This window comes from Macrotis lagotis, chromosome 3 (assembly GCF_037893015.1).
Source record: "Macrotis lagotis isolate mMagLag1 chromosome 3, bilby.v1.9.chrom.fasta, whole genome shotgun sequence".
NCBI classification, from domain to species: Eukaryota; Metazoa; Chordata; class Mammalia; order Peramelemorphia; family Peramelidae; genus Macrotis; species Macrotis lagotis.
Genome location: NC_133660.1, coordinates 302,035,384 through 302,062,379, shown reverse-complemented (window position 1 = coordinate 302,062,379; position 26,996 = coordinate 302,035,384). Strand labels below are relative to the sequence as shown.

At 33.2% G+C, this 26,996-nt stretch overlaps 1 protein-coding gene across 1 annotated transcript; it reads left to right on the top strand.

The window, feature by feature from the left end:
* The first annotated feature begins 5,977 nt into the window (after positions 1-5,977).
* On the top strand, positions 5,978-6,910 carry LOC141517013 (olfactory receptor 4C15-like). The gene has a single exon (XM_074227952.1). The coding sequence runs from the start codon at positions 5,978-5,980 to the stop codon at positions 6,908-6,910; it is 933 nt and encodes a 310-aa protein (XP_074084053.1).
* The last annotated feature ends 20,086 nt before the right edge of the window (positions 6,911-26,996 follow it).

The window sequence follows — 26,996 nt, the reverse complement described above, 5'->3', positions numbered from 1 at the left end:
AGAAACTTGTCAACTCACACCTTTCTCAGGCATAGACACACTTCTTCAGAGCACTGAAAGAAAAGAGTACTAAGGATTTGATTTCTTTTGTGTGTGTGTCTGTATACATACATATATATATACATAATATATACATATATACATATATATGCAAGCTTCATAACTTTGACAAGTTTCTTTCTCTGTTCTCCTCTCTCTCTCTCCCTCTCTCCCCCTTTCTCTCCTAATCTATTGATCTTCTTTTTCCTATCTCTTCCATGTTCATTTTCTCTTTTCTTCTTTTTTCTTCTTTTCTTCCTTCCATACCCTGTTTCTTTCTTTCTTTCTTTCTTTCTTTCTTTCTTTCTTTCTTTCTTTCTTTCTTTCTTTCTTTCTTTCTTTCTTTCTTTCATCCTTCCTTCTTTCCCTTCTTGCTTCCTCCCTTCCTTCTTCCATTTTTTCTTTCCTTTTTCTTCCATTCTTGCTTTCTTCCTACCTTCCATTCTTCCTTCCTTCCTTCCTTCCTTCCCTTTCTTCCTTCCCTTCCTCTCTTTCTTCCTTCCTTCCCTTCCATTTTTAGTAGCAATGTCTTTAGAATTGGAAAGATGTTAGACTTCCACAACTGACAGAATTTTCTTTTTTTTTTTAACCATGAGTACCCAAGAATCAAAGTTTCAATTGCTGGAGTCTACTCCCATGTACATAACCTGTCATAGGCGGTAGTTGTCTGAGGCACAACTGTCAGAGAGTTTCCCTGACAAAAAAAAAATAGTTTTTATTTTCCCAAATAATATTTTTACTCTTTATATAATTTATCATTCTAATAATCCTATTGGAATCCAGTTTCCTTACCTTGAAATACAATTGTATCACACAATAAATCACATCACTCTACTTTTTTATTCATATACTCCATGCATTACTATTCAAATAATTAGTTTATTAATTGCATAATCTATGAAATATTAAATTCATGGAGAGTAATGTTAGTTTAAAGAAATTTAATTATTAATAGAATATGAAATACCACTGATGCTAATTATGAGGGGAAGTCTTTTAGAGAGCTTTAATTAAGAGAATTGGGCAAAATAATTTCCTCCAGGAACTTGATTCACTTCAATTTGCTTTTTTTATGTTTGTTTGTCTCTATGATTGTTTCTCCTCATATCTCCATTTGTCTTAGTTTGCCTTTTGCTTTTTGCTTATAAATAACACAGAACACTCAACACACAAATCAATTTCCTTTATTGCAATGAATAACCAAAATCAAAGGACTAATTTTATACATCAGGTGACAAATATATCACTGCCCATATTTTCCTATGCACATCAAATGAAAATAGAGAAATGATCATTCTCATTTCCACTTGATGACTCGGTATTGATATTTTCCAGAATATAGCTTTTATTCTATCCCTGCTGTTAGAAATAATTAGGTTTTTCCACTCTTGAGGGATTTAAATCAAATGTTGGGTGATCACATCAAATGGATATTGTAGATATACACAGTCAATCAAGGGGTTTGATTATGTAGTTGCTCAGGTAGTCAATATAAATGTAGTAAGGGGTTTCCTATGTGTCAACACAATCATAAACACTGATAAACAAAAAGCTCCCATTTGTTGAGAGAGAGAGAGAAAGAGAGAGAGAGAGAGAGAGGAGAGAAGAGAGAAGAGAGAGAGAGAATAGCTCTTTCAGAGAAAACAAGAAAGTCATCCTATTAACAAGATATAAGCTGTTCCTGAAGCCTAGGAAAATAAAAGAAGAGTGTGAGGGGACAGAGCTCTTTAGTCAGGAGATAAGCAAGCACTGGAGCATAAAGTATTGAACACATTTGGGGATTCAAACACAGTGCAGAAAAATAAGATACACCCTACACAGAAGGTCAAAAGATTGTATCAATGGGAGGAAAGTGAATGAAAAACTGGCCAGACAGGAAAAAAGGAAGTCAGGTTGGGAAGAAATGTATCAAATCCAAGGACTTGCTATTTAATTCTAAAAGTAATAATGAATCCCTGAACATTATTTAGAAGGGGACATGAATGGATTAGACCTGTGCCTTAGGACAATCACATCTTGAGTTTGTCAGATTGCCAAAAACAATTATAAAGTAGCTAATATATTCCACTTATTCTTTTAAGCATTGAGGAAGCAAGGAAAGGCAAAATAAATGTCCTGAATTCAAGGAGTTCACAAGCTAGTGGAGAGACAACATACAAGCAACAATGGATAATCAGCCTATATCCCAAATTAATAAGGAAGAAAAAATCAGCAGAGGGAAAGTATTAAAATTTGGTGAGATTAAGGGAAATTCCTATAAGATTGGAATATTTTTTGTTGGTCAGTTATTTCAGTCCTATCTGACTCTTCATGAATGAATTTAGGGTTTTTTCATGGCAAAGAGACTGGAGAGGTTTGCCATATTGTTTTTACAGCTCATTTTTACAGAAGAGTTAAGTGACTTGTCCAGGGTCACAGAAAGAATAAATGTCTTTTGGTAAGATTTGAGTTCAGGAAAATGTGTGTTCCTGACTCCAAGTCCAGTACTCTTTTTATGGTGCCATTTGGATATCTAGAATTTTAGCTTGGACTCAAAGTAAAGCACAGAAATTGTTAGGTGAAAAATGAGAAGGGAGAACATGCTAGAAATGCAGGATGGCTATCAAAAACACCCTCAGCCAAGACAGGATATTGCTATAAGGAGAGAACCAAGACAGGGCGAAAAAGTAGAAAGTAACAAAGTTCTTTTGGAAAGTCATGATGGAAATATTATAGTAAAGGTAAAAAATGTGACCACTGCAATGTCTTTTAACCATTGATATTTTGTCATTCTGTTTAACAAGCCACTGTGCTGCACTTTCTTCTTTAATACATGTGTTATTGTAGGTAGGAGGAAGAGAAAGGAACAGCAAGAAAGTAGGTGAAATCTTCTCTTCATTGCTCACTTATCACTGTGACTTTGAATGACAACCTCCAGAATGTTCAGTTTCTTCATATATAACATTAATAGATTGATTAACTTTACCCCACTGGCTTCAAAATTTATTACCTTTTAACTCTGTAGAATCATTTTTAACCCCCAAAACAACTTTTCAAGGTAAGTTGGAGATGCTTTGGTTAATATGTGGAAATTGAGGCACAGAAAAGATAATTAATTTGACCAAGATCATTCACTAAGAGACTTCAGGAGTCTTCACACTTTCAGTATTTCTTGATTAATTTCTGTAAAAATGCAAACAAAAGTTATTGCCACTATGGAAATAACAAAAGGCTGAATTTGCAAAGGAACTCCTTAAACAGATGATAATGATAGATATCACTTATGAAAACTTACTAGGTCTTCCATGCAGAGCCAGGTTGGAAGTGTGAAGGCAGCATGCTCCCAGAGCTTTTCGCTACACAGCTTTAAATGAAACTTCTTCATAGACTTAAACCTAGAGATACAACCAACAAAAGAGCAAAACAACTTCTCAACTCAAAATATCATGGAGGATATTCAGTAAAGGTCTGTCTTTTCACAGATAAATGGGAAGTATAGCCCAGCATAGGTGAGAGAGTGGGAAAGTCAGTGGGAGACTCTTAGCCACAGCATAGCCCAGATTATGACTCAGCTAGTTAGCAATCCATCAGTAAGGTCCCACGAAGGCTGAGCCCTGGGTGTACTGGAGAAACAGACAGGTCTGAGCTGGGTACAAACCACTGCATAGGAAAAACTTTGGCATAAAGGAGGCAAAAAAAACTTCTAAAAAGGAAATGTCTGGGTTGCATGGGCAACACCTTGGCAATCCATAAGCCAGAGAGAGAGAGATGAGACCCTACAAAGCTTGAGAATGTACTCCCTGTACCCAAGGAGCAGATCTCACATAAATAAATGATTTTAAAAAGAGTGCTAAACATCAAGAGTCACAATTTAGATAGGAATGCTGAAAATATCATCTCAGAAAAAAGGAGTAATACATGGTAATATATTACCAGAATATATTCTAGATACTATGGTAAGGACCTTTTCATTTTTGTCTCATTTGATTCTAACAACAAATCTGGGTGGTAGGTGCCATTTCAAGTCCGTTTTGAATGATGAACTAGGCAGATAAGGAAAAAGGAATTAAATAAGGTTAGAGAGTTCATAAACTCCTGAGATTAGATTGAAACAGAGATCTTTTGTATTCAAAAGTCTTTGTTCTCAAATTGAACAATCTAGACATGAAAGAAAATGGATAAATGAATCTGATAGGATAGATTGATAGATGGATAGATGGATACATAGACAGAGAGATGGATAGATAGATAGTAAGAGTTAATTACACAGAGAATAAAATGCATGCATATATATACATATATATACATATACATATGCATATATATATATAAAACATGTACTCTTCTGTTGATCTCTTGAATGATTGTGTGATTGTGGTTCACATTAAGGGACTCTCTATTGGTTTGGGGCTTGTTGAAAGGATTACAGCATCAGAACCAAGCATCAAAGTAAGAATAACCTAACTATTTTTAAGGAGCTAACTCTTTTTTTTTTTAGATTTTGCAAAGCAATGGGGTTAAGTAGCATGCCCAAGGCCATACAGCTAAGTAATTATTAAGTGTCTGAGGCCAGATTTGAACTCAGGTACTCCTGACTCCAAGGCCAGTGCTCTATCCACTGTGCCACCTAGCCGCCCCAGGAATGCACTCTTTTCTAAGGTAAATCTGCAAAGGGCATTCTCATGACAAAACAAGTGCTTCAGGTTAGATGTTAGCAATTTGTAGGTTCAAGAGTTATAATTGTAGTTCCATTGATCAAGGAACTTACATAATTTCAGTATTTAAACTTTAATTTTATTTTATCTTTGTGCTGTGCTCTCTCCTTCAATACATGTTATATTATACAGAATATATAGTATATATATATATATATATATATGTATATAAATATATATATATATTTGACAGAATATAAAGTCATAGGACTTTAATTAAAAATTCCATAAAGAAAGGTAGATAATTAGATTGATAGAGAGGGGGGGAGTGGAGAGACAGAGAGACAGAGATTGCTTATAGAATACCTATAATTTTATTTATGTGCATATGTGTATATCCCATGACTTTAAGTAGTAAATTGACATATTTCATTTTTTAATCTGGCATTCCAGGAAGGTGATTTGATGATGTCAGTTTTTGGCCAATCCTTTGTTTATTTTGATTCTCCAATATAGCCCTTTAAATCATTAGACTAATATTTCTAGATAATCTCACTTTTAATTTGAATTTTTTCAGTGAATTTTTGGTTTGGGTAATATGCATTTTTGATGTAATTTTCATTCAGGACCTTTCATCTTCCTGGATACCACATATGAATTTGAGGTATGAGGCATAAATATGGTGACAATTTTTTCATTGATGTACATCCATAATTATTTTAAAACATTTAAAAGCTCCGTTCAGTTTTCTATTAATAGTAATATTATAAGATTCTTCTCTGAATGCAATTAATATGATGAAACTCAATTGAGGCCCATCTTGTCACTTGCTTTAATCTCATCTATGAATGTATTTGCCATATATATGTATATACATACAAATACACATAAATATGCATGTATTTCTCTATATAAATCATTTAAATTTTTATGCTTTTCCAAACTGGCCTATCTGAAAAAATTTCTGTCAATGTAATCATGATTTAGGGGGTAGTTTGGTAAAATATTTGCCCATTGCCTCTTAGTGTTAACATAAGATATATTAGAAACTATTTAGATGTACATGCATGTTTGTATGTGTGTGTGTCTATGTGTAATTTAACATCTTAACCCATATCCTTAATGTGGCAGGCTTGCTTCATTATTCCTTGGAAATATGTATTGTGCCATTCACAATAGGGGAAATGTATAACATAACAATTTCAATCTCAACAGTTAAATAATCCTCATAAAATACATTTCTTTTTTGCTGCCTTTGCAGGTACCCTATGACCATGAAACGATTGGCCCATAGAACTGAAATCATGGAAAATAAAAGTTATGTTACTGAGTTTATTCTGCTGGGACTTTCAGAGACTCCAGATGTTGAGAAAATATTGTTTGTTATCTTTTTACTTTTTTACCTTGTAACACTTGTGGGAAATTTGATTATTATTTTAACAATCACCAATACTCCCTCTCTCCTAGGCTCTCCTATGTACTTCTTCCTAATCTTTTTGTCTTTCTTTGATGCTTGTCTTTCCTCTACTGTAGCCCCCAAGCTAATAGCGGAGTCCATCTCTGTCAAAAACACCATTTCTATTGAAGGCTGCATGACTCAGCTTTTTGCAACACATTTTTTTGGTGGCTCTGAGATTATAGTCCTTATATTCATGGCCTTTGACAGATACGTTGCTATTTGCAAGCCATTGCATTATGTAACTATTATGAACAGGAATCTGTGTGTACTACTAGTTGGTGTGGCCTGGGCAGGGGGGTTTTTACATTCTTTTATCCAGGTTCTATTCATGGTTCAGTTACCTTTCTGTGGACCCAATGTGATTGATCACTTTATTTGCGACTTGTATCCTTTGTTGAAACTAGCCTGCACCGACACTCACAGCCTTGGACTCATGGTTATTACAAACAGTGGGTTCATCTGTACTCTAAGTTTTTTTCTCCTGCTTATATCTTATGGAGTCATCCTGCACTCATTGAGAAAATATAATACTGAGGCTCGGCACAAAGCCCTTTCCACCTGTGGTTCCCACATCACAGTTGTTGTGCTGTTTTTTGTCCCATGCATATTTGAGTATGCAAGGCCTCCATCTATTTTTTCCTTTGATAAATCAGTGGAAATATTTTACACTATTCTAATCCCTATGGTAAATCCATTTATCTACACTTTTAGAAACACAGAGGTAAAAAGTGCCATGAGGAAATTGTGGACCAGACCTATCATTTGTCTTGTAAAATAAAGAATGAAATTTTAAATTTTACTTTTCATATAAATGGAAAAATATTAATTAATATCTATCATCTTTTATGCATTAAGATTAAAAATGTAAATTATAAAACACTTTGGACAAGAAGGACAGTGGCTTAAAACCAAGGTATTGATAGCCTTCTAAACAATGCATTCTGATGTCTTTAAGTAAGTCATTTATATTGGGGAGAGAATATGATTTAACTCTTCCCATATTTGAAGGATACTCAAAAGGAAGTGAATATTCATTAGTTGCAGCTCTCTACTCATTATAATCTAGGAAATGAGAATAAAAGTGAATAAAAGTGAACTATGTTCTGCCTTCAGGGGTTAGAAAATATATATTTATAGGTGTCACAGATATGTGAAATCAGTTTAATTAAATGTATTTTGGGGAGAAGCAAATGATAGAATGAAGAAATCCTTAATATGACACTGACAAAAGCTTTGGAGGGAATCAGCAAACAGGAGATGAACCTGAAGAAGAAGTATATTGCTTAGACTTTGAAAAGCAACAAATAAGAGCAGTGGAGTGTCATTCAGCCAAATGATAAGTGATGGTCAGTAAGCCTGCTTACCTGGACCACAGAGTATGGCAAGAGGAATACTGGACAAAAAAGCAAAAGGTAAACTTTAAAGGTCAACCTATCAATAAATCAGCAAATCAAGATTCCCCTTGATCACTAGATCTATGGGAAGAGTATTTGTCTAAATAATCCCAGGAAGGCTGATAACAAATGGGACAAGGAAAGCACAGAGGACCACTGAAAACTGCTTTTTCATGTCCATTGGTTTTTCACCTTACCCTTTGGTCTCAGTCTCATTTTTTCTTGGAGAAGATCCCACATGCCACTACCTGGCTCCCCTCAGTGAGTGAGTCCCACCACTAAAGTGGATAGAGCACTGATTGGGGAATAAAGAGGTTCAAATCTGTCTTCAGACACTTGACACTTATTATCTATAAAACCTTAGGCAAGTCACTTAACCCCGATTGTCTCACATCTAGGGCCATCTTCAGTTGTCCTGCTGCATATCTGACAATTAGACCCAGATGACCCTGGAGGAGATAGTGAGAAAGGTGACTTAAGTCAACCCTCCCTTCACTTAAATCCAATTCAAATATTTGTCACTGCTTCACCTCCTTGATGTGTCTTTGTCTTCTTCATGAATGAAGCGCATCCCAGTGGCTAGAGCACCAGCGCTGGAGTCAGGATGACCTAAGTTCAATTCTGACAGCAATACACTTCATAATTGCCTAGATGTGTGACCTTGGGCAAGGCACTTAACTCCATTACCTTAAATAAATAAAAAAAAAATGAATAAGGGACAAACAACAACTTATTCAAACAAGGTAATGAGACAAAAATAAGAAAGTGAACAATTTTAATTTAAAAAAATTGAGAGCTTTTGTAAAAACAAATCAATGAAATTAACATTAGCAAGGAAACCTCCAGCAGGAAAGGTATATTTTTGGCAAGTTTCTCTTTCAAAGGTTTGATAACCAGGATGATTAGAGAATATATTTCAATAACAAGACTGATTCCTGAAGAAGGAATGTAAGCTAACAGTTATATTTTTAAAAATGTTTCAATGAACAATAAAAGAAATTTATATAAAAATGGTACTGAAGTCTTTCTTACACCAATTCTGAAATCAAAGATGACCAGTTATTGAGAAAACAGTAGTGAAACACTTCTCTATTGGCTGCTGTGCTAATCAGAAAAAAACCTTATAATGAAGTAATTCATAACAAGAGAGACAACAGGCAAAGCAATATATAAAATAAAGAGTTATATTTGTCCAAGATCATCTGGCTGAAAAATTCTATAGGAAATGTTTGGTTACTGCTATTTTTGACATCCCAACTAGAATTTTTTTTACTTTGTTTTTTTGCAGGGCAATAGATTAAGGGACTTGACCAAGGTCACACAACTAGGTATTTATTAACTGCCTGAGATCAGATTTGAACTTAGGTCCTCCTGACTCCAGGGCTGTCACTCTATCCACTGTAGCATGTAGTTACTCCCCAACTGGAACTTTTGATTCATACAAGCATTTGTACAAATAAAGTTGTTAAGGGTATAGATAGAAAAGATGAGACAGAATTATGTCACAGTTGATTTTTAAAGAACCCACACAAGAACAATTTTTATAGCTCATGTTTTAGATGATGGAGGAATGTTGAGGGAATGCTTGAAATATTAGCTGCATTATGGAAACAAATAGTGGTAAGACCTCACACAATCATTGCTTCTTATTGCTGCTTGATTATTCATCATTATAAAGTGGGGCATTGCTCCCAAGGAGTACAGCTTTTCCCTATATGGTATTAGACAAAGCCTCTACATAGACATTAAAGTTATTGATTCCACCAAAGTAAATTAAATTAAAATTTCAATTATAGACATCATGGGTGGGTAGTTTCAATAAAGCTCTCTCTCTCTCTTGGTGGGAGGAGAAATGGGAAGTAAAACCCTGCTAGGCAGGAGAGTCAGAAATTCAACAGTAGGCTCCAACCCAAGCTGCAGACCAGATAACAACAGCTAATCAGAAGCCCAGTTCCCAGTAGCTAAAAAGCAGATCAGCAGGGAGGCTTTTATCCAGAGAAAATGTCTGAATCTGAGAACACTGGGGCAACAAACAAGACTGTGTCAGCAAAGCATGGACATAAAGCTGGAGAGAAACATCTGCATAGACAATGTCTGTTCTGCATAGGTAGCTTCTTGAGAAGCAATAGACCAAGGAATCATACCCCGGCCTAAGAACAAAAAGATTGGGACTATACTCCCTATACAACAGGTGTAGAGTTCAAAAATCAAAACGAACAAAAAAGTAAAAAAGAACATGAACCATAAAAAACTACTGTTCAGATAGAGATGATAAAAAATGCCATCTCAGAAGAAGAAAACAGTGACAAATTCCCAACATGGGAAGTTCCAAAGGAATATTTGAAATGGACATAAATTCTAAATCCCATAGAAGAATTTAAAAATTATTAAAAGAAATAAGTATGGAAGAAGAAGAAAAATGGAAAATAAGAAATGAAAGCCATGCAGGAAAATTATGAAAAATTGACCAAAGAAATCAGCTCTTTTGAAATTAATGATAATCAAATAAAAAAAAGAATATAACTCATCAAAAAATAAAATCAATTGGAAAATGAATGCAACTCAGATAAACATAAGAAGAAGATGAAACAGAAAAAAGAAAGAAAGAAAGGAAGGAAGGAAGGAAGAAAGAAAGAAAGAAAGAAAGAAAGAAAGAAAGAAAGAAAGAAAGAAAGAAAGAGAAGGAAGGAGATTGAAATAAAAAGAAAGTGAGGGAGAGCAAGAGGGGGAGATAGAGAGGGAAGATAGAGGGAAAACTAGAGGAAAGTATTGGAGGAGTAAGGAGGAACAGGAGAAGAGGAGAAGAAAAAGGAGCAGAAGAGAAAGAGGAAGAGGAAGAGGAAGGGAAGGAAGAAGACGCAGAGAAATATCTCTGATTAATTCTGTCTTTTCATTGCCTTCTGTCCTTTGGCACAGGGCAAGAGGACATGAGATAACTTTGTGATTCATAAAGAAGAAAGAATCCTCTTCTTTACTTCAATCTCCCCAGCTGTAATGCACACCAAGTCAATTGGTAAGGGATTTCTGTTCTCTAATTTGGACATTTGCTAAAAGCCACTTTATAGCTATATGTTCAAAAGAAGAAATATATTTTAAAATCTTGGATAATTTGGGGGTGGCTAGGTGGAGCAGTGGATAAAGAACTGGCCCTGAAAACAGGAGTACCTGGGTTCAAATCCGGTGTAAAATACTTAATAATTACCTAGCTTTTTGGCCTTGGGCAAGCCACTTAACCCCATTTGACTTACAAAAACCTAAAAAAAAAACTTGCATAATTTTACTTTACTTTATTTGACATATATTGGTAAGCAACTATATATATATATATATATATATATATATATATATATATATATATATATATATATAATACCACCTCCAAGGCTAAACAAAAATGAGTGATTGTTGCTTCAATAAATGTAAATTATTAAACCTTTTAGAGAACTGTGAAATTCAGTTTTTCAGAGCTCTCTGCATGATTTGGGGGAGTTAGATTATCAATCACCTCACAAGAGGAGTGGTTTTGGAGGATTATCTTCTTCAATGCCCTATCAGTTAATTCATAAATCCTGACTTGCATAGATGTGGAATAGGCTAGTTACCTCAATGATAAATCAAAGAGAAAGTACCCTAAAAAAGTCTCCTGGCCTGATTCTTCCCAGATTGTTAAAGAGAAAACTTTATGTTTATGTTAGTAACATTTGCCCTGATAGAAGAGTTAAAGCTCAAGATGAAAAAAAGAAAGAATTTTAATTTTTAACAATTAAGACAGATTTGAACTGGTCATGAGGGACCAACCTGTTCTTTGACTTTTTTTGTTTGTTTTTATTTTAATAAGAACAACTATATTTCATTAGAGTATAAATCCGTGCTCTGATAACTCTACAGTTTGCTAATCTTCATCATGATTTTGAGATTTCAATTACTGGTAAAGAAACCTATTGTGAATGCATCAAAAGCAAGTCATTATCTGATCAAGACGGGACCAACCAATCATCATGGATATAATAGATTGAGCCTTTCCAGATCAGTCTCCAATGGTTTCAGTTTACAAGCAAAGTTCTCTGCTTGCATCTGGATCCCCATGAGCAGAATGTTGACAAACAAATCTTGGGGACCATGTTACAAGTCTCATATCTCATATCTCCAACACCACCATAAAGTGATGGTCACTGCAGGACTCTATCAGCACCCAATAGTGTTTGTTCCTCTTTTTAATGTCTAGAGCATGGAAGGAGATGTCTTCCTTTTGAATGGTGTTGATGTGATGATCATCCTCATATGGGCCATGCTGGAATACACAGAGCTGTGCCATATATAAAAGGTCAACCAGAGAAAAGGCATTTTATTATGGGGGACATGGAGTGAAATAGCATCCATCACCAGGATCCTAGGGTTCAATGGTTTTCTCCCACCTTCCCCAATCCTCCATATGTAGAGTAATAGCTCACTTTATGTTGGAATTGATTTCATACAAAGGTGCTCACCTGGCATTGCAATATCAGAAGCAGTACACATGTCAGAACGGTCCTGGCATTCAAAGAGTGAAGACAACTTGTGGTTCTGCAGTAAAACTTGACCTTTTGTTGATTTAACTTTGCTCTTGTTGCTGCCACTGATGCTTGCCAGAAGGAAATTTTGCTTAGCACTTAGTCTTGTGGTAGACAGGTGGCTCAGTGCATTCTGAACCATCCATTGAATATCTAGAATGAGTCTAGGCATCGCAGTTCTATTTAAGTGTCTCATACCTGAACAAGATGGCAGAGAGGAGACAGGCACTGTGATAGGTGCTCTCCCTTTCTCCTCAGAAATAACATGAGAGAAACCTCTTAACAAAAATCTGATCAAAAAAACCCAGAAAAAGCTTAGAGTAGAATACCTAAGGTCTGTGCCAGGGGACCATGGGAGAACCAGGACAGCATCCAGATTCTTAGAGGAGAAGTTGAAAGAGCTACAGAAAGTCATAGACAGCAAAATTCTACTAGTGGGAGAACTCAACCTCCAGCTCTCAGATTAGATAAATCAAATCATAAAATAAACAAGAAGGAAATTAAGGAGGTAAATAGATTGTTAGAAAACCTAGATATGATAAGACCTATGGAGGAAATTGAATGGGGATAGAAAGGAATATATATATATATATATATATATATATATATATATATATATATATATATATATTTATATTTCTGCAGTACATGACAATTACAGAAAAATTAACCATGTATTTAGGACATAAAAACTTAATGATCAATTGTAGAAAGACAGAAATAGTGAATACATCTTTCTCAGATCATAATGCAATAAAAATCATATGAACATTTGGGTCCAGGGAGATATAGATCCAGAACCAATTGGAAATGAAATAACCTCATTTTAAAGAATGAGTGGATCAAGCAACAAATTATAGAAAGAATTATTTCAATCCTAGATAAAGACAATAATGATACAACATACCAAAATCTATGGGATACCCTCAAGACAGCTATAAGGGGATATATATCTTTAAATGCTTATGTGAATAAATGAGAGAAAGAACAAATCAATGAATTATATATGAAACTAAAAAAATATAGAACAAATTAAAAACCCCCAATTAAATACCAAATTAGTTATTCTAAAAATTAAAGGAGAAATAAAATTGAAGCAAGAAAATTATTGAACTAATAAATAAAACCATGAGCTGTTTTTATGAAAACAACAGCAAAATTGATAGACCTCTGGTAAATTTGATTTAAAAAAAGAAAGAAGAAAACCAAATTGCTAGCATCATAAATGACGAAAGTGAACTCACCACCAAGGAGAAAGAAATTAAAGCAATAATTTGGAATTATTTTGCCCATTTCTATGAAAATAAATTTGACAAACTAAGTGAAATGGATGAATATTTAAAAAAATATAAATTGCCCAGATCAAATGAAGAGGAAATTAAAAACATAAACAACCTTATCTCAGAAAAAGAAATTCAACAAGCCATTAGTGAACTCTCTAAGAAAAAATCTCCAGGGTCAGATGGATTCATAAGTGATTTCTATCAAACATTTAAGGAACAATTGTTTCCAATTCCAAATAAACTCTTTGGAAAAAAAGCTGAAGATGGAAGTCTGCCTAACTCTTTTTATGACACCAATATGGTGCTAATACTGAAACCAGGAAGAGTTAAAACAGATAAAGAAAATTATAGAACTAGCTCCCTGAAATATAATCCCAAAAATGTTAAATAAATTCTTATCAAAATGATTACAAGTTATCACTAGGATAATAAATTATGATCAAGTAGGATTTATCCCAGGAATGCAGGGTTGGTTCAATATTAGGAAAAGTGTCAGTATACTCAATTATATCCAAAACATAGTTATCAGAACCCATATAATCATATCAATAGATGCTAAAAAAGCTTTTGATGAAATACAGCACCCATTCCTAATAAAAACACTAGAGAGTGAAGGAATAAATGGTTTGTTCCCTAGAATAATAAGCAGTATCTATCTGAAATCATCAACAAGCATTATATGCAGCAGATATGTTAGAGGCATTCCCAATAAGATTAGGGATGAAACAAGGATGCTCATTAGCACCACTACTATTCAATATCCTATTGGAAATGTTAGCCTCAGCAATAAGAGAAGAAAAAGAAATTGATGGGATTGGAATAGGGAAGGAGGAGACAAAAGGTCACCTAAAAACTGCTAGAAATAATTAGCAACTTTAGCAAAGTAGCAGGATATAAAATAGGCCCTCACAAATCCTCAGCATTTCTATAGGTGACTAGCAAGATACAGCAGAAAGAGCTAGAAAGAGAAATCCCATTCAAAGTAGCCTCAGACAAAATAAAATACCTGGGAGTCTATCTGCCAAGGCAGACTCAAAAACTTTTTGAAAACAATTTCAAAACTTTTCTAATGCAAATAAAAATAGATTTAAATACCGGGGCAAATATTAACTGTTCATGGATAGGTCGAGCTAATATCATAAAAAAATGACAATTCTACCAAAACTAAACTACTTCTTTAGCATCCTACCAAACAAAATTCCAAAAGATTACTATAATGAGTTAGAAAAAGTTGTAAGTAAATTCATATAAAAAATAAAAAGTCAAGAATTTCCAGGGATTCAATGAAAAGAGTACAAAAGAAGGTAGCTTAGCCTTACCTGATTTAAAATTATATTATAAAGCATCAGTCCTCAAAACTATCTGGTATTGGCTAAGAAATAATCACATATCAGTGGAATAGACTAGGTACAATAGCAGGAAATGATTATAATAATCTGCTGTTTGCTAAACCCAAAGAGTCCAGTTTTTAGGATAAAAACTCTCCCTTTGATAAAAACTGTTGGGAAAAATTGGAAGTTAGTATGGAAGAAATTTGAATTAAACCAACAACTCACACCCTATACCAAGATAAGATACAAATGGATACAGTATTTAGACATAAAAAACCATACTATAAGCAAACTGGAAGATCAAGGGCCACTTTACCTGTCAGATCTATGGAAAGGCAAGCAGTTTATGCCTGAGGAAGAGATGGAAAACATCACTATAAACAAATTAGATGATTTCAATTATATCAAATTAAAAAGCTTTTGCACAGAGAAATCTATTGTAGTCAAGATCAAAAGAAATGCAATAAACTGGGAAACAATCTTTACAACTAATATTTCCGACAAAGTACTCATTTCTAAAATATACAGAAAATTGAGTCAATTTTTTTTTGAAAAAAGCCATTCCCCAACTGACATATGTTCAAAGGATATACAAAGGCAATTAAAGTTGACGAAGTCAAAGTGATCCATATTCATATAAAAATTTCTATAAATCATTACTTATTAGAGAAATACAAAATAAAGCATCTCTGAGGTTCCACCTCACACCTATCAGACTGGCAAATATGACCCGAAAGGATAATGATCATTGTTGGAAGGCTTGTGGGAAATCTGGGACACTATTACATTGTTGGTGGAGCTGTGAACTCATGCAACCTTTCTGGAGAGAAATTTGGAACTATGCTCAAAGGGCAACAAAAATGTGTATACCCTATGATCCAGCAATAGCACTACTGGGTCTATACCCTGAAGAGATTATGAAAAAGGGTAAAAGCATCACTTGTGCAAAAATATTCATAGCAGCCCTGTTTGTGGTGACAAAGAATTGGAAATCAAGTAAATGTTCTTCAATTGGGGAATGGCTTAGCAAACTGTGGTATATGTATGTCATGAAACACTATTGTTCTATTAGATACCAGGAGGGATGCGAATTCTGGAAACCCTGGAGTGATTTGCATGATCTAATGCTGAGTGAGATGAGCAGAACCAGAAAAACATTGTACACCCTAATAGCAACATGGAGGTGATGATGAACCTTGATGGACTTGTTCATTCCATCAGTGCAACAATCAGGGACAATTTGAGGCTGTCTGGAATGGAGAATACCATCTGTATCCAGAGAAAGAGCTGGATTTTTAACAAAGACCAAGACTACTACCTTTAATTTAGGAAAAAAAACTGCTAAATTATTGTCTGATCTTTATATCTCTTATACTTTATGTTTCTTCCTTAAGGATATGATTTCTTTCTCATCACATTCAAGTTGGATCAAAATATACCATGGAAACCATGCAAAGACTAACAAATTGCCTTCTGTGGGGGTTGGGGGGAGGAAAATAAGTTCTGGGGGAAAATTGTAAAACTCAAAATAGATAAAATATATTTTTTAAAAAAAGTGTCATACCACCTGCCTTTGCAACTTTATCCAATACAGGAAACTGAGGAGAGCTGACATCACACTCAGGTGTGATACTGTCCAGTGTCTTCAGTGGGGACTAACAGGATCCAACCGGCAGTCTAAAGACAAAGGCTGAGTCATGGGTCTCCTTCTGTTTGACTTTTAATTATTTCACATCCTGTCTTTCCAAATTAACTAAATTAATAGTTGATAGATTGTAGATAGATGGACAGACTGATGAATCAATTATTTGTCACTAAGAGCCAATTGTGAAGTTTATCTAATAGCAATAAAGAAAGTAACTTTTACTCTCATGGCATTTATGTATTTGGATGATAGACAATATATAATGGAGAAGTGGAAAAGAGATGCAGTTTGCAGAAGGAAGGATGAGAATGTGTATGATAGTGCCTTAGAAAACTTATTATTGGCAAAGTTAAGTAAAAATGTCACCAAGGAGAGTATGTCCTTCTGAAAGCCAAGTCCAAGGTTTTAGAAGGGAGATGACCCAAAATCGTTATCTATTATTCTCTCTCTCTCTCTCTCTCTCTCTCTCTCTCTCTCTCTCTCTCTCTCTATATATATATATATATATATATATATATATATATATATATATATATATATTACTTCATATCCCAAATTCATGTTAACATGGCATGACATTCTGGGTGTTCTTCAACATAATCCATGTACCATCTTACCATCTTCATTACTTTGTTTTATCTGTGTTTCCTTCCGAATAGCCAATTGCAACTCATTTCTAACTCTCTGATTCCTTTCAAACTAAAAACCATACTAGTAGATGGTCAAATTCTATGTGATGATTTCCACCCCTCCATAGATTAAGAAGGACAATTTTGTTTCTAAGTCAAGGTTCTCCAATTTGAATGTATTCAATGTTTAAAATGATTATGATTGGGCAGCTAGGTGGCACAGTGGCTAGGTGGCACAGTGGCTAGAGTGGCCCTGGAGTCAGGAGGACCTGAGTTCAAATCCAGTTGCAGATATTTAATAATTGACTAGCTCTGTGACTTTGGGCAAGTCACTTAACCCCATTTCCTTAAATAAATAAAAAAAAAAGGATTGCGATCTAATAAATCTCAAAGTGTTTTTTTCTACTGCTTGATTTATCATCTCTATAGGTAGAGATATACAGAAAGGTCTCCTTAAAGACAGGTTTCAGGACATCTGTGATTTGTTGGGTTTATTTTACCTGTCATAATATTGTACTGAGGGGCTCTTTCTTCCTATGGCTTCCCTCGGGGAGAATGTTGAAGCTCAATTATAGAGAGATTGAACTAATGAAATTGCAATTCTTTTTAATGGCACCAATATTGTTGCTCAAAATAAAGGCATATTGGAGTGAAAACTCTGGATACAGGATCAGACATTGTTGGGCAATTCCATTGGCTATAATCATTTTTGTTCTCAATTCCAAGACATCAAGGAACACTTGATATCGCAATGGAGCACTGACCTTGAGAATCAATATTACTTTCAGTTACAAGGAATCAGAAACACTGAGGAGAAATATTGCTTCCACTAACTAGGGAGCAGTGACAACACCTCTTGACAGATCACAACTCTTGAGAAAGACAGAAAATTAAAACCATTCAGAACTACCTCTGAAAATATAAGGATAAAAAATCTGAAGTATAGTACACATGCTAGGTATACAGTGTAAATGCAAAAGAAAAGAAAATTAGCAAGACTTGCAAGTCAATAAACAAGTTGGAAAAAATTCCCAAATAAAAAAAGGAGAATTTGATCATAGAAAATTACTATCTCAACAGAGAAGATGAAAATACAAGCTCAGATGAAGACAACAATATAAAAACCGCTATGAACAAAGCCTCAGAGCTAAATTCTAATTCAGCAAAAATTACAAAAAGAAATCCTAAAGTAGCTCAAAAACTTTGAAAAAATATAAAAATCTATTAAAGAATATTATTAGAGACAGCTAGGTAGTACAGTGGATAGAGCACTGGCCCTGGAGTCTGGAGGATTTGAGTTCAAATTTGACCTCAGACACTTAATAATTACCTAGCTGTGTGATCCTGGGCAAATCCCTTAACCCCATTGCAAAAACTAAAAAAAAAAAAAAAAAAAAAAAAAAAAGCTTGAAATATACTGAAGAAAATTATACTTTATAAGCAAAATTGGCCAAATGGGAAAAGAGATGCAAAAGCTCATCAAGAAACTATTTCTTTTTTTTTTTTTTTTGCAAGTCCATGGTGTTTAAGTGACTTGCCCAAGGTCACATAATTAGGTAAATATTAAGTGACTGAGGCCATTTGATCTCAGGTCCTCCTCAACTCTATCCACTACACCACCTAGTTGCCTCATCAATTCCTTAAACATTATAATTGGGAAAGTACTTAATGATTCAAAGAAACTTTAAGTACCATTAAAATAAAATAAAAAAGAAATGAGCAAATGAGCATAGTAGAATATATGGGATATTAAACTAATAAAACTGGAATCTAGTTTTTTGGGGGGGGAGAAAATAAATAGATAAAATATTAATTAATTTCATTAGAAATAGGAAAGAAAATCAAAACACTGATATTGGATTTGGAAAAAGTAATTGTATCACTAATAAAGATATTAACTAAATCAATTATTAGGAGTTACTTTGCCCATTTCATGCTAATTTACATGAAATGGATGCACATTAACAAAAAAAAGAGATTGTCCTTGCTAACTCTATCTTATTAAAAAAATTGGATGACCACAAATGATCTGCATAAGACAAAAAAATCTTGAGGACCAGATAAGTGAATTCTAGTAAAAACTTTTTGAACTTTTCATTCTGATGCTTCATAAACTGCTTGAAATGAAAAGTAAAGAAGGAAGTCTACAAAATTATTTCCACAACACAAATATGATTTTTATAACCAAACTAGTGATAGAAGAAAAAATGAAAGAGACTTATAGACCATTTACCTTAATGAATATTGATGACAAAATTTTAAATGAAATTCTTGAAAGATTATAACAATTAAACACAAAGATCATACATTAGAAAGAGATGTAATTTATGAATGTTTTCAGGGATGATCCAACATTAAGAAAGCTATTAAATATAATTGGTGATATCACTTTGTAAAAACAAATATATGATTTTATCAATATCGCCCTCAATGGCTCTGGACATGATTTTCCTACATTCAGGTTGGGTAGACAAACATATCCAAACACAAAAGGTTGAGAAGTGAAAATCTACCAGCTTTATTTTTGGAAACTCAGACTTTTTATAGCAAAAACTTATCTCAGGAATGACTGGTTAAAAAAGACCGGATTTTACAATTTCCTGGATAAATTTACAATATTTGTTTTTAGAAAAATGCATGCTTCTCTATCAAAGAAACCTTTTACAACCATCCTAGAGCCACAGATTATCCTAGGTCAGGGTTCACTGGTGAGGCAAAGGATCCATACAATGAGCAATAATCCATACATACTTTTGATGAAGAAGATCACCAAGGGTATGTGTTTATCTTTCCCTGGGGCTGGCCCTCTACATATCAATAGATATAAATTTAAAAATTTTAGCAAGATGTAACACACAATCTTGTTAAAAATGGAAGAAAGTATAGTATTAGTTTGGAGCATTATAAAATGAAAAGTAATAACTTTCTGAAAACATAAGTAAATATCATACTTGTGATAGGGATAAAATGCAAATCTCAATATTATTGTTAAAGCAAGGTTGTCTATTAGCACTATATTTACTTAATATTGAATGAGAAAGGGCAGATATAAAAATGTAAAAAAACAGAATTCTATGGAATAAATATTAAGCAGTGCAGTATTGAACAAAAAGTAAGTGTTATATAGCACTTATGATTTGATTCGTGCTATATATTGCCTGGAACATAAAGTTTTTAATAAATGTTTTAAACTTAAATTAACTTAAATTACATGTTTGCATATCTGAACATCTTTGGGTATTCAAAATAGACCTTTCAAGACATTTGTAAAACTTAAAACAATGTCATAAATGAAGTTATTTTCAGCATTCATTAAAGGCAGAAAAAGTACATTGCTATACAATTCACTTAGCTGCTAATTTACTTAGTGTCAAAGCCTGGCACTAGAGCAGACTGGCACTAATTGCCTAGTGATGTTTGTTCTTTCACTGACCAAAGTCAAATGAACTAAAGGTGCCAACCATTCCACAGTGACTGACCTTTATTTCCCTGGTGGCTGGGTCACTTCTGGAAGTTTCTGAACTTTAACGCAATTTAGATAAGTATCTGTATGATTTAGAAAGGTTTTGTCCATTAAGTCTTCACTGTGGATCAGAGTATAGCTCAGAGAGAGAAGAGAACTGACCTATATTTTAACTGAATTTTTTTTTGAAATTCTAAGAGCATTCCATTTACTTTTTGTCAAAGGTAAGTAACTCATCTTGTATCTCTTCTATGTCTTCAGGAAAGAAATATAATGGCTGATAATCCAAGGAACATCATAAACTGGTTAAAAGATGTCACTAATTTTTTTTAAAAGTTTTTCTTTCTTTTTGAGAGCATAGGTGGACTGGTAAACGGATTTTATAGCACTAGAGAACTTTATTTCTAGAAGATTCCCTGCTACAGTACAGACTATAAATTTTTCTGTAATTTATAATCTTCAAGAATTTCTTCTAGAACTGAGGTAATAAGTGACTTAGACGCCTAAGATCATTTAATTAGTATGTAATAGAAATGGGATATGAACTCTACTCGTTCTTAATCCGAAGGCAAACAACTTACATACCATTTCATCACAGTGTAGTTTTAGTTGATGTTAAACAAGCCCATTCAGACGTTGCAGTGCTTATCACAGTGCTTAGGACAGTATGGGACCTTAATAAATGCTTATTAAATTGAATTTATCTTCCAAAACAGAAGATGCAAAGTGATGTTTGTAAATTAATTCCTACCTGAGGAGGTCATCAATGGAAAGATGAAAAAAAAGAAGACAGATAGTAAGGTAATAATTAACAAGATCAATTTGAAGTTTATGATCTTGGTGGTTCAATTTTCCACATCAAGTTGTGAATAACTTGTTTCTATGCTCACTATCTCCATTGTCCTTCATGGAACTCTAGAATGAAAAAAGTGAGATGGAATTTGGTTTATAAATGTTACTTTTGCAGAAACCTTCCCAAAACTTAAGAATGCTAAGATATAAAACATTAAGAGGTTTTCAGGGTCAATTGAAAATCTCGTTTTTCAAAGATTTTCTCACTTTGACCATCTTATATTTAATCCTTATAATAATGGCAAAAAAGACATGGTGTACAATTATGAGCTAAGGACTGCCCAGTAGCCAAGACATGATTATTCAAAGAATGATCAAAGAGAAATTTAAAATAAAAGAAAACTGGCTAACTTGTTAACCTCTGATATGACCTTGACTGATTCACTCAACTTTTGGATGATTAAATATCCTCATATGGAAAATGAGACACTGGAAACGGTAGTCTAGGGTGTGTGAATTCCTGATCAACCAATTCTTTTAGGATCTATAGCTTGGTTTGTGGGGAAAAGACAGGAAAAGATTCTTACTCTGATTTTCTCTTCTCATTTCTCTAGCTCACATTAATGGTTCTTTAATTCATTTACTAAGGTCCTCTATCAGTTTACCAAATTTTCATTAAATAGTATTTATAAAGTGCTTTAAGGGCCATAGAGCACTTTGCACGTTAGCCCATTAGATATTCAAAATTACTCTGTGAGCTAGTTGCTGATATTATCTCCATTAAGCTGCTGAACAGATTAAGGTTCAGTAATTTTTTCAGTCATATAACCAAAATTGTCTGAGGTGAATTTAGAACTCATGAATTTCTGATTCCAAGTCAAAAACTCTAGCTACAGAGCAACCACTCTGATCTATTCTGTATTCCGGGTCCCATCCCTCTCTTTCTGACAAGTTTATCACTATACAGAACACTCTGGGTGGAAGGATGATTTAAAGACCAGAAACTGGGGATCATTTTCAAGGATAAATCAACATCACATTCTGAAGAGTCTTTTAACACCGGCCTAAAGGAGTTGAGGAATCCTGGAAGGCAGAAGCACGGAAAAGAGATAAATCAAGAATTGTGTTCATTTTTTTTCTGTATCTGTTTAATTTCCCCTGCATATGAAAATTAGACAGCAATATCTACTTTACATATACATAACTGTCTGCCTATAAGACTCTCAGGATAAGCAGGTCACCTTTATTGAATTCCATTTTACACAAAGATTAAATATTCTTTTAAATTGTTAAGTATTTTTAAAGAGAAAACAACTTCTATTTATTTGACAATACATTAGCCATAGAGATAGGATTCCTTTAGTTCCTCACTGTTCCAGTGCCCTTTCAACCATAAAACATGGCTAGAACTCTATCATCCTTAGAATTAATACTACTGAGAAAGGATAAAGTGACAAAGTCAGATTGCTCACTTTCAGTCTTTGTCTTGTTTAGTAAAAATACAATATGCTAATTTTCAAAATAATATTATAGTATGACTAATGAATTTAACATAGATATCCTTTATTTTTTCAAAAGACCACTGAGACAGAAGGAAAAGAAAAACAAAGATCAGAAGAAAACAAACAAACGACTGTTGCTTTTATTCTGTTTAACCTGAAACAACAAGAAAATATTCCAGTAATTTCTTTTGTTAAAAGTCATGAAACCTCACATTTTTAAGTAAATACAAACAAACATTTAAAGTAATAAAAAATAAACCTCCCAGTTTTGTGATTTTACCAAAAAGCAGAAAGAAATCTATTGATGGGGAAAAAAGAAGGAATAAAATCTAAAACAGTTAAAGTAGGTCTGAGGGAAAGGTTGGGATTTTTTGACTTGGTGATTCAATTGCAATTAACAACATTGCAAAGTATTATCTAATCAGAATTCTCTAAGCTACTTCCAAGCTTTTACTTTGTTCTCAGAGTTTTATTTTCATGTTTATTTGAAATTATATTAAAATAGACTGAATTAGGATGATTTATTGTATAGATAAACCAATAGATACTCCTTTTTAGAAAAGAATCAAAAACTTAGGACTAAAATCTGAGAATCAAGAAATATTTATTCTTCAGATATCAAATAATCAATCTCATGAAATATTCTTCCCCAGTTTTTGATGTGACCTTTGATGTCTTAAATCATCCCCAAATATAATTTAAACAGCTAAACGTAATGGCAAAGCTTGGTGCCACTTTGCATCCATTGCTTGTTGAAAATTCTTAGCATGAGCTAGAAAGCTGGAAAGAAAATTGGAGGTATTTGTCTGAATACCTCATTTCCTTGATAAGGAAATAGTTTCTGAGAGATTGTATGGATCATAACATTCATTCATAATTTTAAGTTTATCCTTGAAGCACCCAAAAGGGTTTTATAGTCTAGAATATTTTCCAAAAGTTATTAAAATTTCAATTTTATGGATTAAAAATTATTGAAAAAATTTTAATAAATTTAAAGTCCCTTGTTTTCTCAGGAGGTAACAATCAGCTTTAGAAATTGATCAGAAATGTTGAAATGAATCAACAACTAAAGGGAAGCAAAAATCAATTTGTCATTACTTTAATTTCAATTTCTTTTAAAGATTTCTGTTTTCTTTTGTCAATAATGGGTTAAATAATAATAATTATATACCACACCCATAGTAAAATATGGTGTGAGTAAGCCTGGGAAATCTCTCTATGGTTAGAATACAAGTGACAATAAATCAATGGGACTGCTTTGATTTTTTTTTAACAGGAAATGTTAGGTTGTAGAATCTGAAAGTTAGAGTATGATACACTCATTTTTCTAATCTCTAACTTAATGCAAGGATATACTTGAGGTTCTCTGAAGAGAAACCTATGTCAGATAAGTGGTAGTAGTTACCTTTATATATCACTAAATTTCAATACCTTCCCTCTTCTTTTTACATTTTCTTTTCTTCTTAAAATATTGTTCATTACAGTACAAAATTATTTCACTTTCAAAATCATATCTCCCATCACCTATTATTCAGAAATTATTTATAAATTAATTATTTATATGAAATGGGGGGGGCAAAGAGAGAAAGTAGAGAGACACAGTGAAACAAAGAAATATAGAGAGACAGACAAAGGGAATACCGAAAGTAGTGTTAAATTATGATTAGAATTCTGTTAAAATGGCCTAATTTCTGTGTCTCTAGGAAGTTCTTACATCATCCCTCCCCCCCCTTCCCACATTGTCAGGTATATCACTGAGGTACTTCCCTGTGTATTTAATAATCCATAATAATGCATCATTCATTGACAATCACACTTTCCCTTTTACCTGTCCTTTATTTTTAATGTGGATATATTTATATAATATTTTCTTGAAAAAGTAATTTGCATTACATTTATTAGAATGTAAAAGGGTGCTTTGAGAGGCAGAAATAAATAAAAAACAAAAGGAAGAAAAAGAGAAGGAAATGGAAAGAGAAGAGAAAGGAACAAAAAATTGTATAGAAAAAGGGAAAAGAATTCTCTGAGACTTACACTGAGCAGATATGGAAATTTCACTTTTGTTTATAGTTTGGTAATTAGATGTTGAATTAGCCAGAATGTTGGAGATGGAATCAAGAAGAAATGAGTTCCAATACAGACACTAATCAGGTATATGACTGAGAAACTCACTGAACCTCTCTCAGTCAGTTTCTTTATGTATAAAATGGTGATAATAACAGCACCTATCTTTTAGGATTGTTGTGAGGGGAAAATGAAAAGACATGCAAAATACCTTGAAAACCTAAAATCACTATTCAAAAATTATTACTAATACTATTACTAGTTTGTTGAGCATATAATAGGGTCTCAAAAATAACTCTCTGGGTCATTAATCAAAAATTTAAATACTTTCAGTTTTGGCATGTATTTGCCTCTTTTCAGAAACCCAAATATTTTAAACTAATAATATTCCCTCCTATTTAATATATAGATTTAGGGTTATAAACCAGTGACAAAAATATGTTCAACTTTGTGGTATACCATTATTATTCAAATGAAATGTAGAGCCTCACAGCCTGAACTTTGTTTATATTTTAGAAATCATGTGTTCAAATTTCATATCATATCCTTATTTGTGATAATATGCAAAACAACTCTCTACAGTGCTAACATCTAATATGATATTCACTTAATTGTTTTAACTTAATTTTTTTTTTATGTTTTCAAGAGAAGGAAAATACCTAAGGTACTTAAATCCTTATATTGTTTTGTTATATTTCTAAAAAACTTGGTATTACTTAAAGTGTTATTTAACTGTGATTTTTTTGATAAGCAAATAGCTAAGTGACACAGAAAAGACAATTATGAGCCTGAAATAAGGAAGACTGATGTTCCAAAGAAACCTCTGGTTCTTAATCACAGTTTATACTGTGAAAAAATCACAAAAATCACAAAATCACAAAAATTTTATTCTGTCTCAGTTTTCATGATGATAAAATTGTGATAAGAATAACACCTGAAGGGGAAGCTAGGTACTGACGACAGGAGGATCTGAGTTCAAATTCAAATTCAGACACTTATTAATTGCATAGCTGAGTGACCTTGGGCAAATCAGTTAACCCCATTGTTTTAAATAAATAAAATTTTAAAAAAAGAATAACACCTGCCTTCTAGAGTCTTTGTGATGATCAAATGATGCAATACAAATGAAACAATACTTTATTTTGCTGATGCTTAACAAATGCTTATTTCCTTTTTTCTCTTTAACATATAGTGGAAGAAACTGAATCATTAGGTGAGATGCTGGAATTTCCAATGCTGACAAAGGGCTCATCTTGGTCTAAAACAATGTGAGTTTGAATCCCTTTGAACTCAGCTCTTCTTGAATAGCTATTTGAAGAAACTGTGGGGTAGAAACTTTATTTTCTTATCCTTTTATTTTAATTTATAACATGAGTAGTTTGGATTAGGTGACCTCTAAGTTACTGTCTGATACGTGCTACATGATCTTATGACTCAAACTAAAGTTTTATCATATTAAAATTAAAATAAAGGGAAAAGTTTTCTATTCCAAAATAGACTCACACTTTTTTTTAATTTTCCAATTTGGTAACTTAATTGCCAGTTTTTATTACTCCTGCCTCAAAAAACTGATTGAACTGGAAATGATTTAAATGAATAATGATGTAGTTTCTTTTTTTGATACATGTTAAGTATATTTCATTATTAGTCATGAATTGAAAGAAGAATCAAAACAAAAGGGGGAAAAAGTAAGAAAAATGAACAAAATCAATATATGAAAATAATATGCTTTGCTTTGCATTCACATTCCATAATTCTTTCTCTAGATATGACTAAAATTTTCCATCATTAGTTTTTTTGGAATTGTCTTGAGTCACTATATTACTGAGAAGAACTAAGTCTATCATAGTTTATCATCATGCAATGTTCCTACTATATGTTTAACAAACTAATAAAACTTTTGGATATTGCTTTTAGATTTTTGTGTTATTTTCTATGTATTCATTTTGTCCTCACAACGATCTTGATAGATAGGTACTATTATTAGCACAATTTTACAGAAAAAATATCCGACATTGAGAAAAGTAGTAAGTTTCTCAGAATCTGATCAGCATCTGAGACTGTATTTGAACTCAGTTCTTTTTATTTTTTTTTGTAAGGCAAATGGGGTTACGTGGCTTGCCCAAGGCCACACAACTAGGCAATTATTAAGTGTCTGAGGTCGGATTTGAACTCAGGTAGTCCTGACTACAGGGCCAGTGCTCTATGCAC

What these genes read in the sequence shown, in the direction of transcription:
- LOC141517013 (XM_074227952.1), top strand. Translation starts at nt 5,978, where the DNA reads ATGGAAAATAAAAGTTATGTTACTGAGTTTATTCTGCTGGGACTTTCA.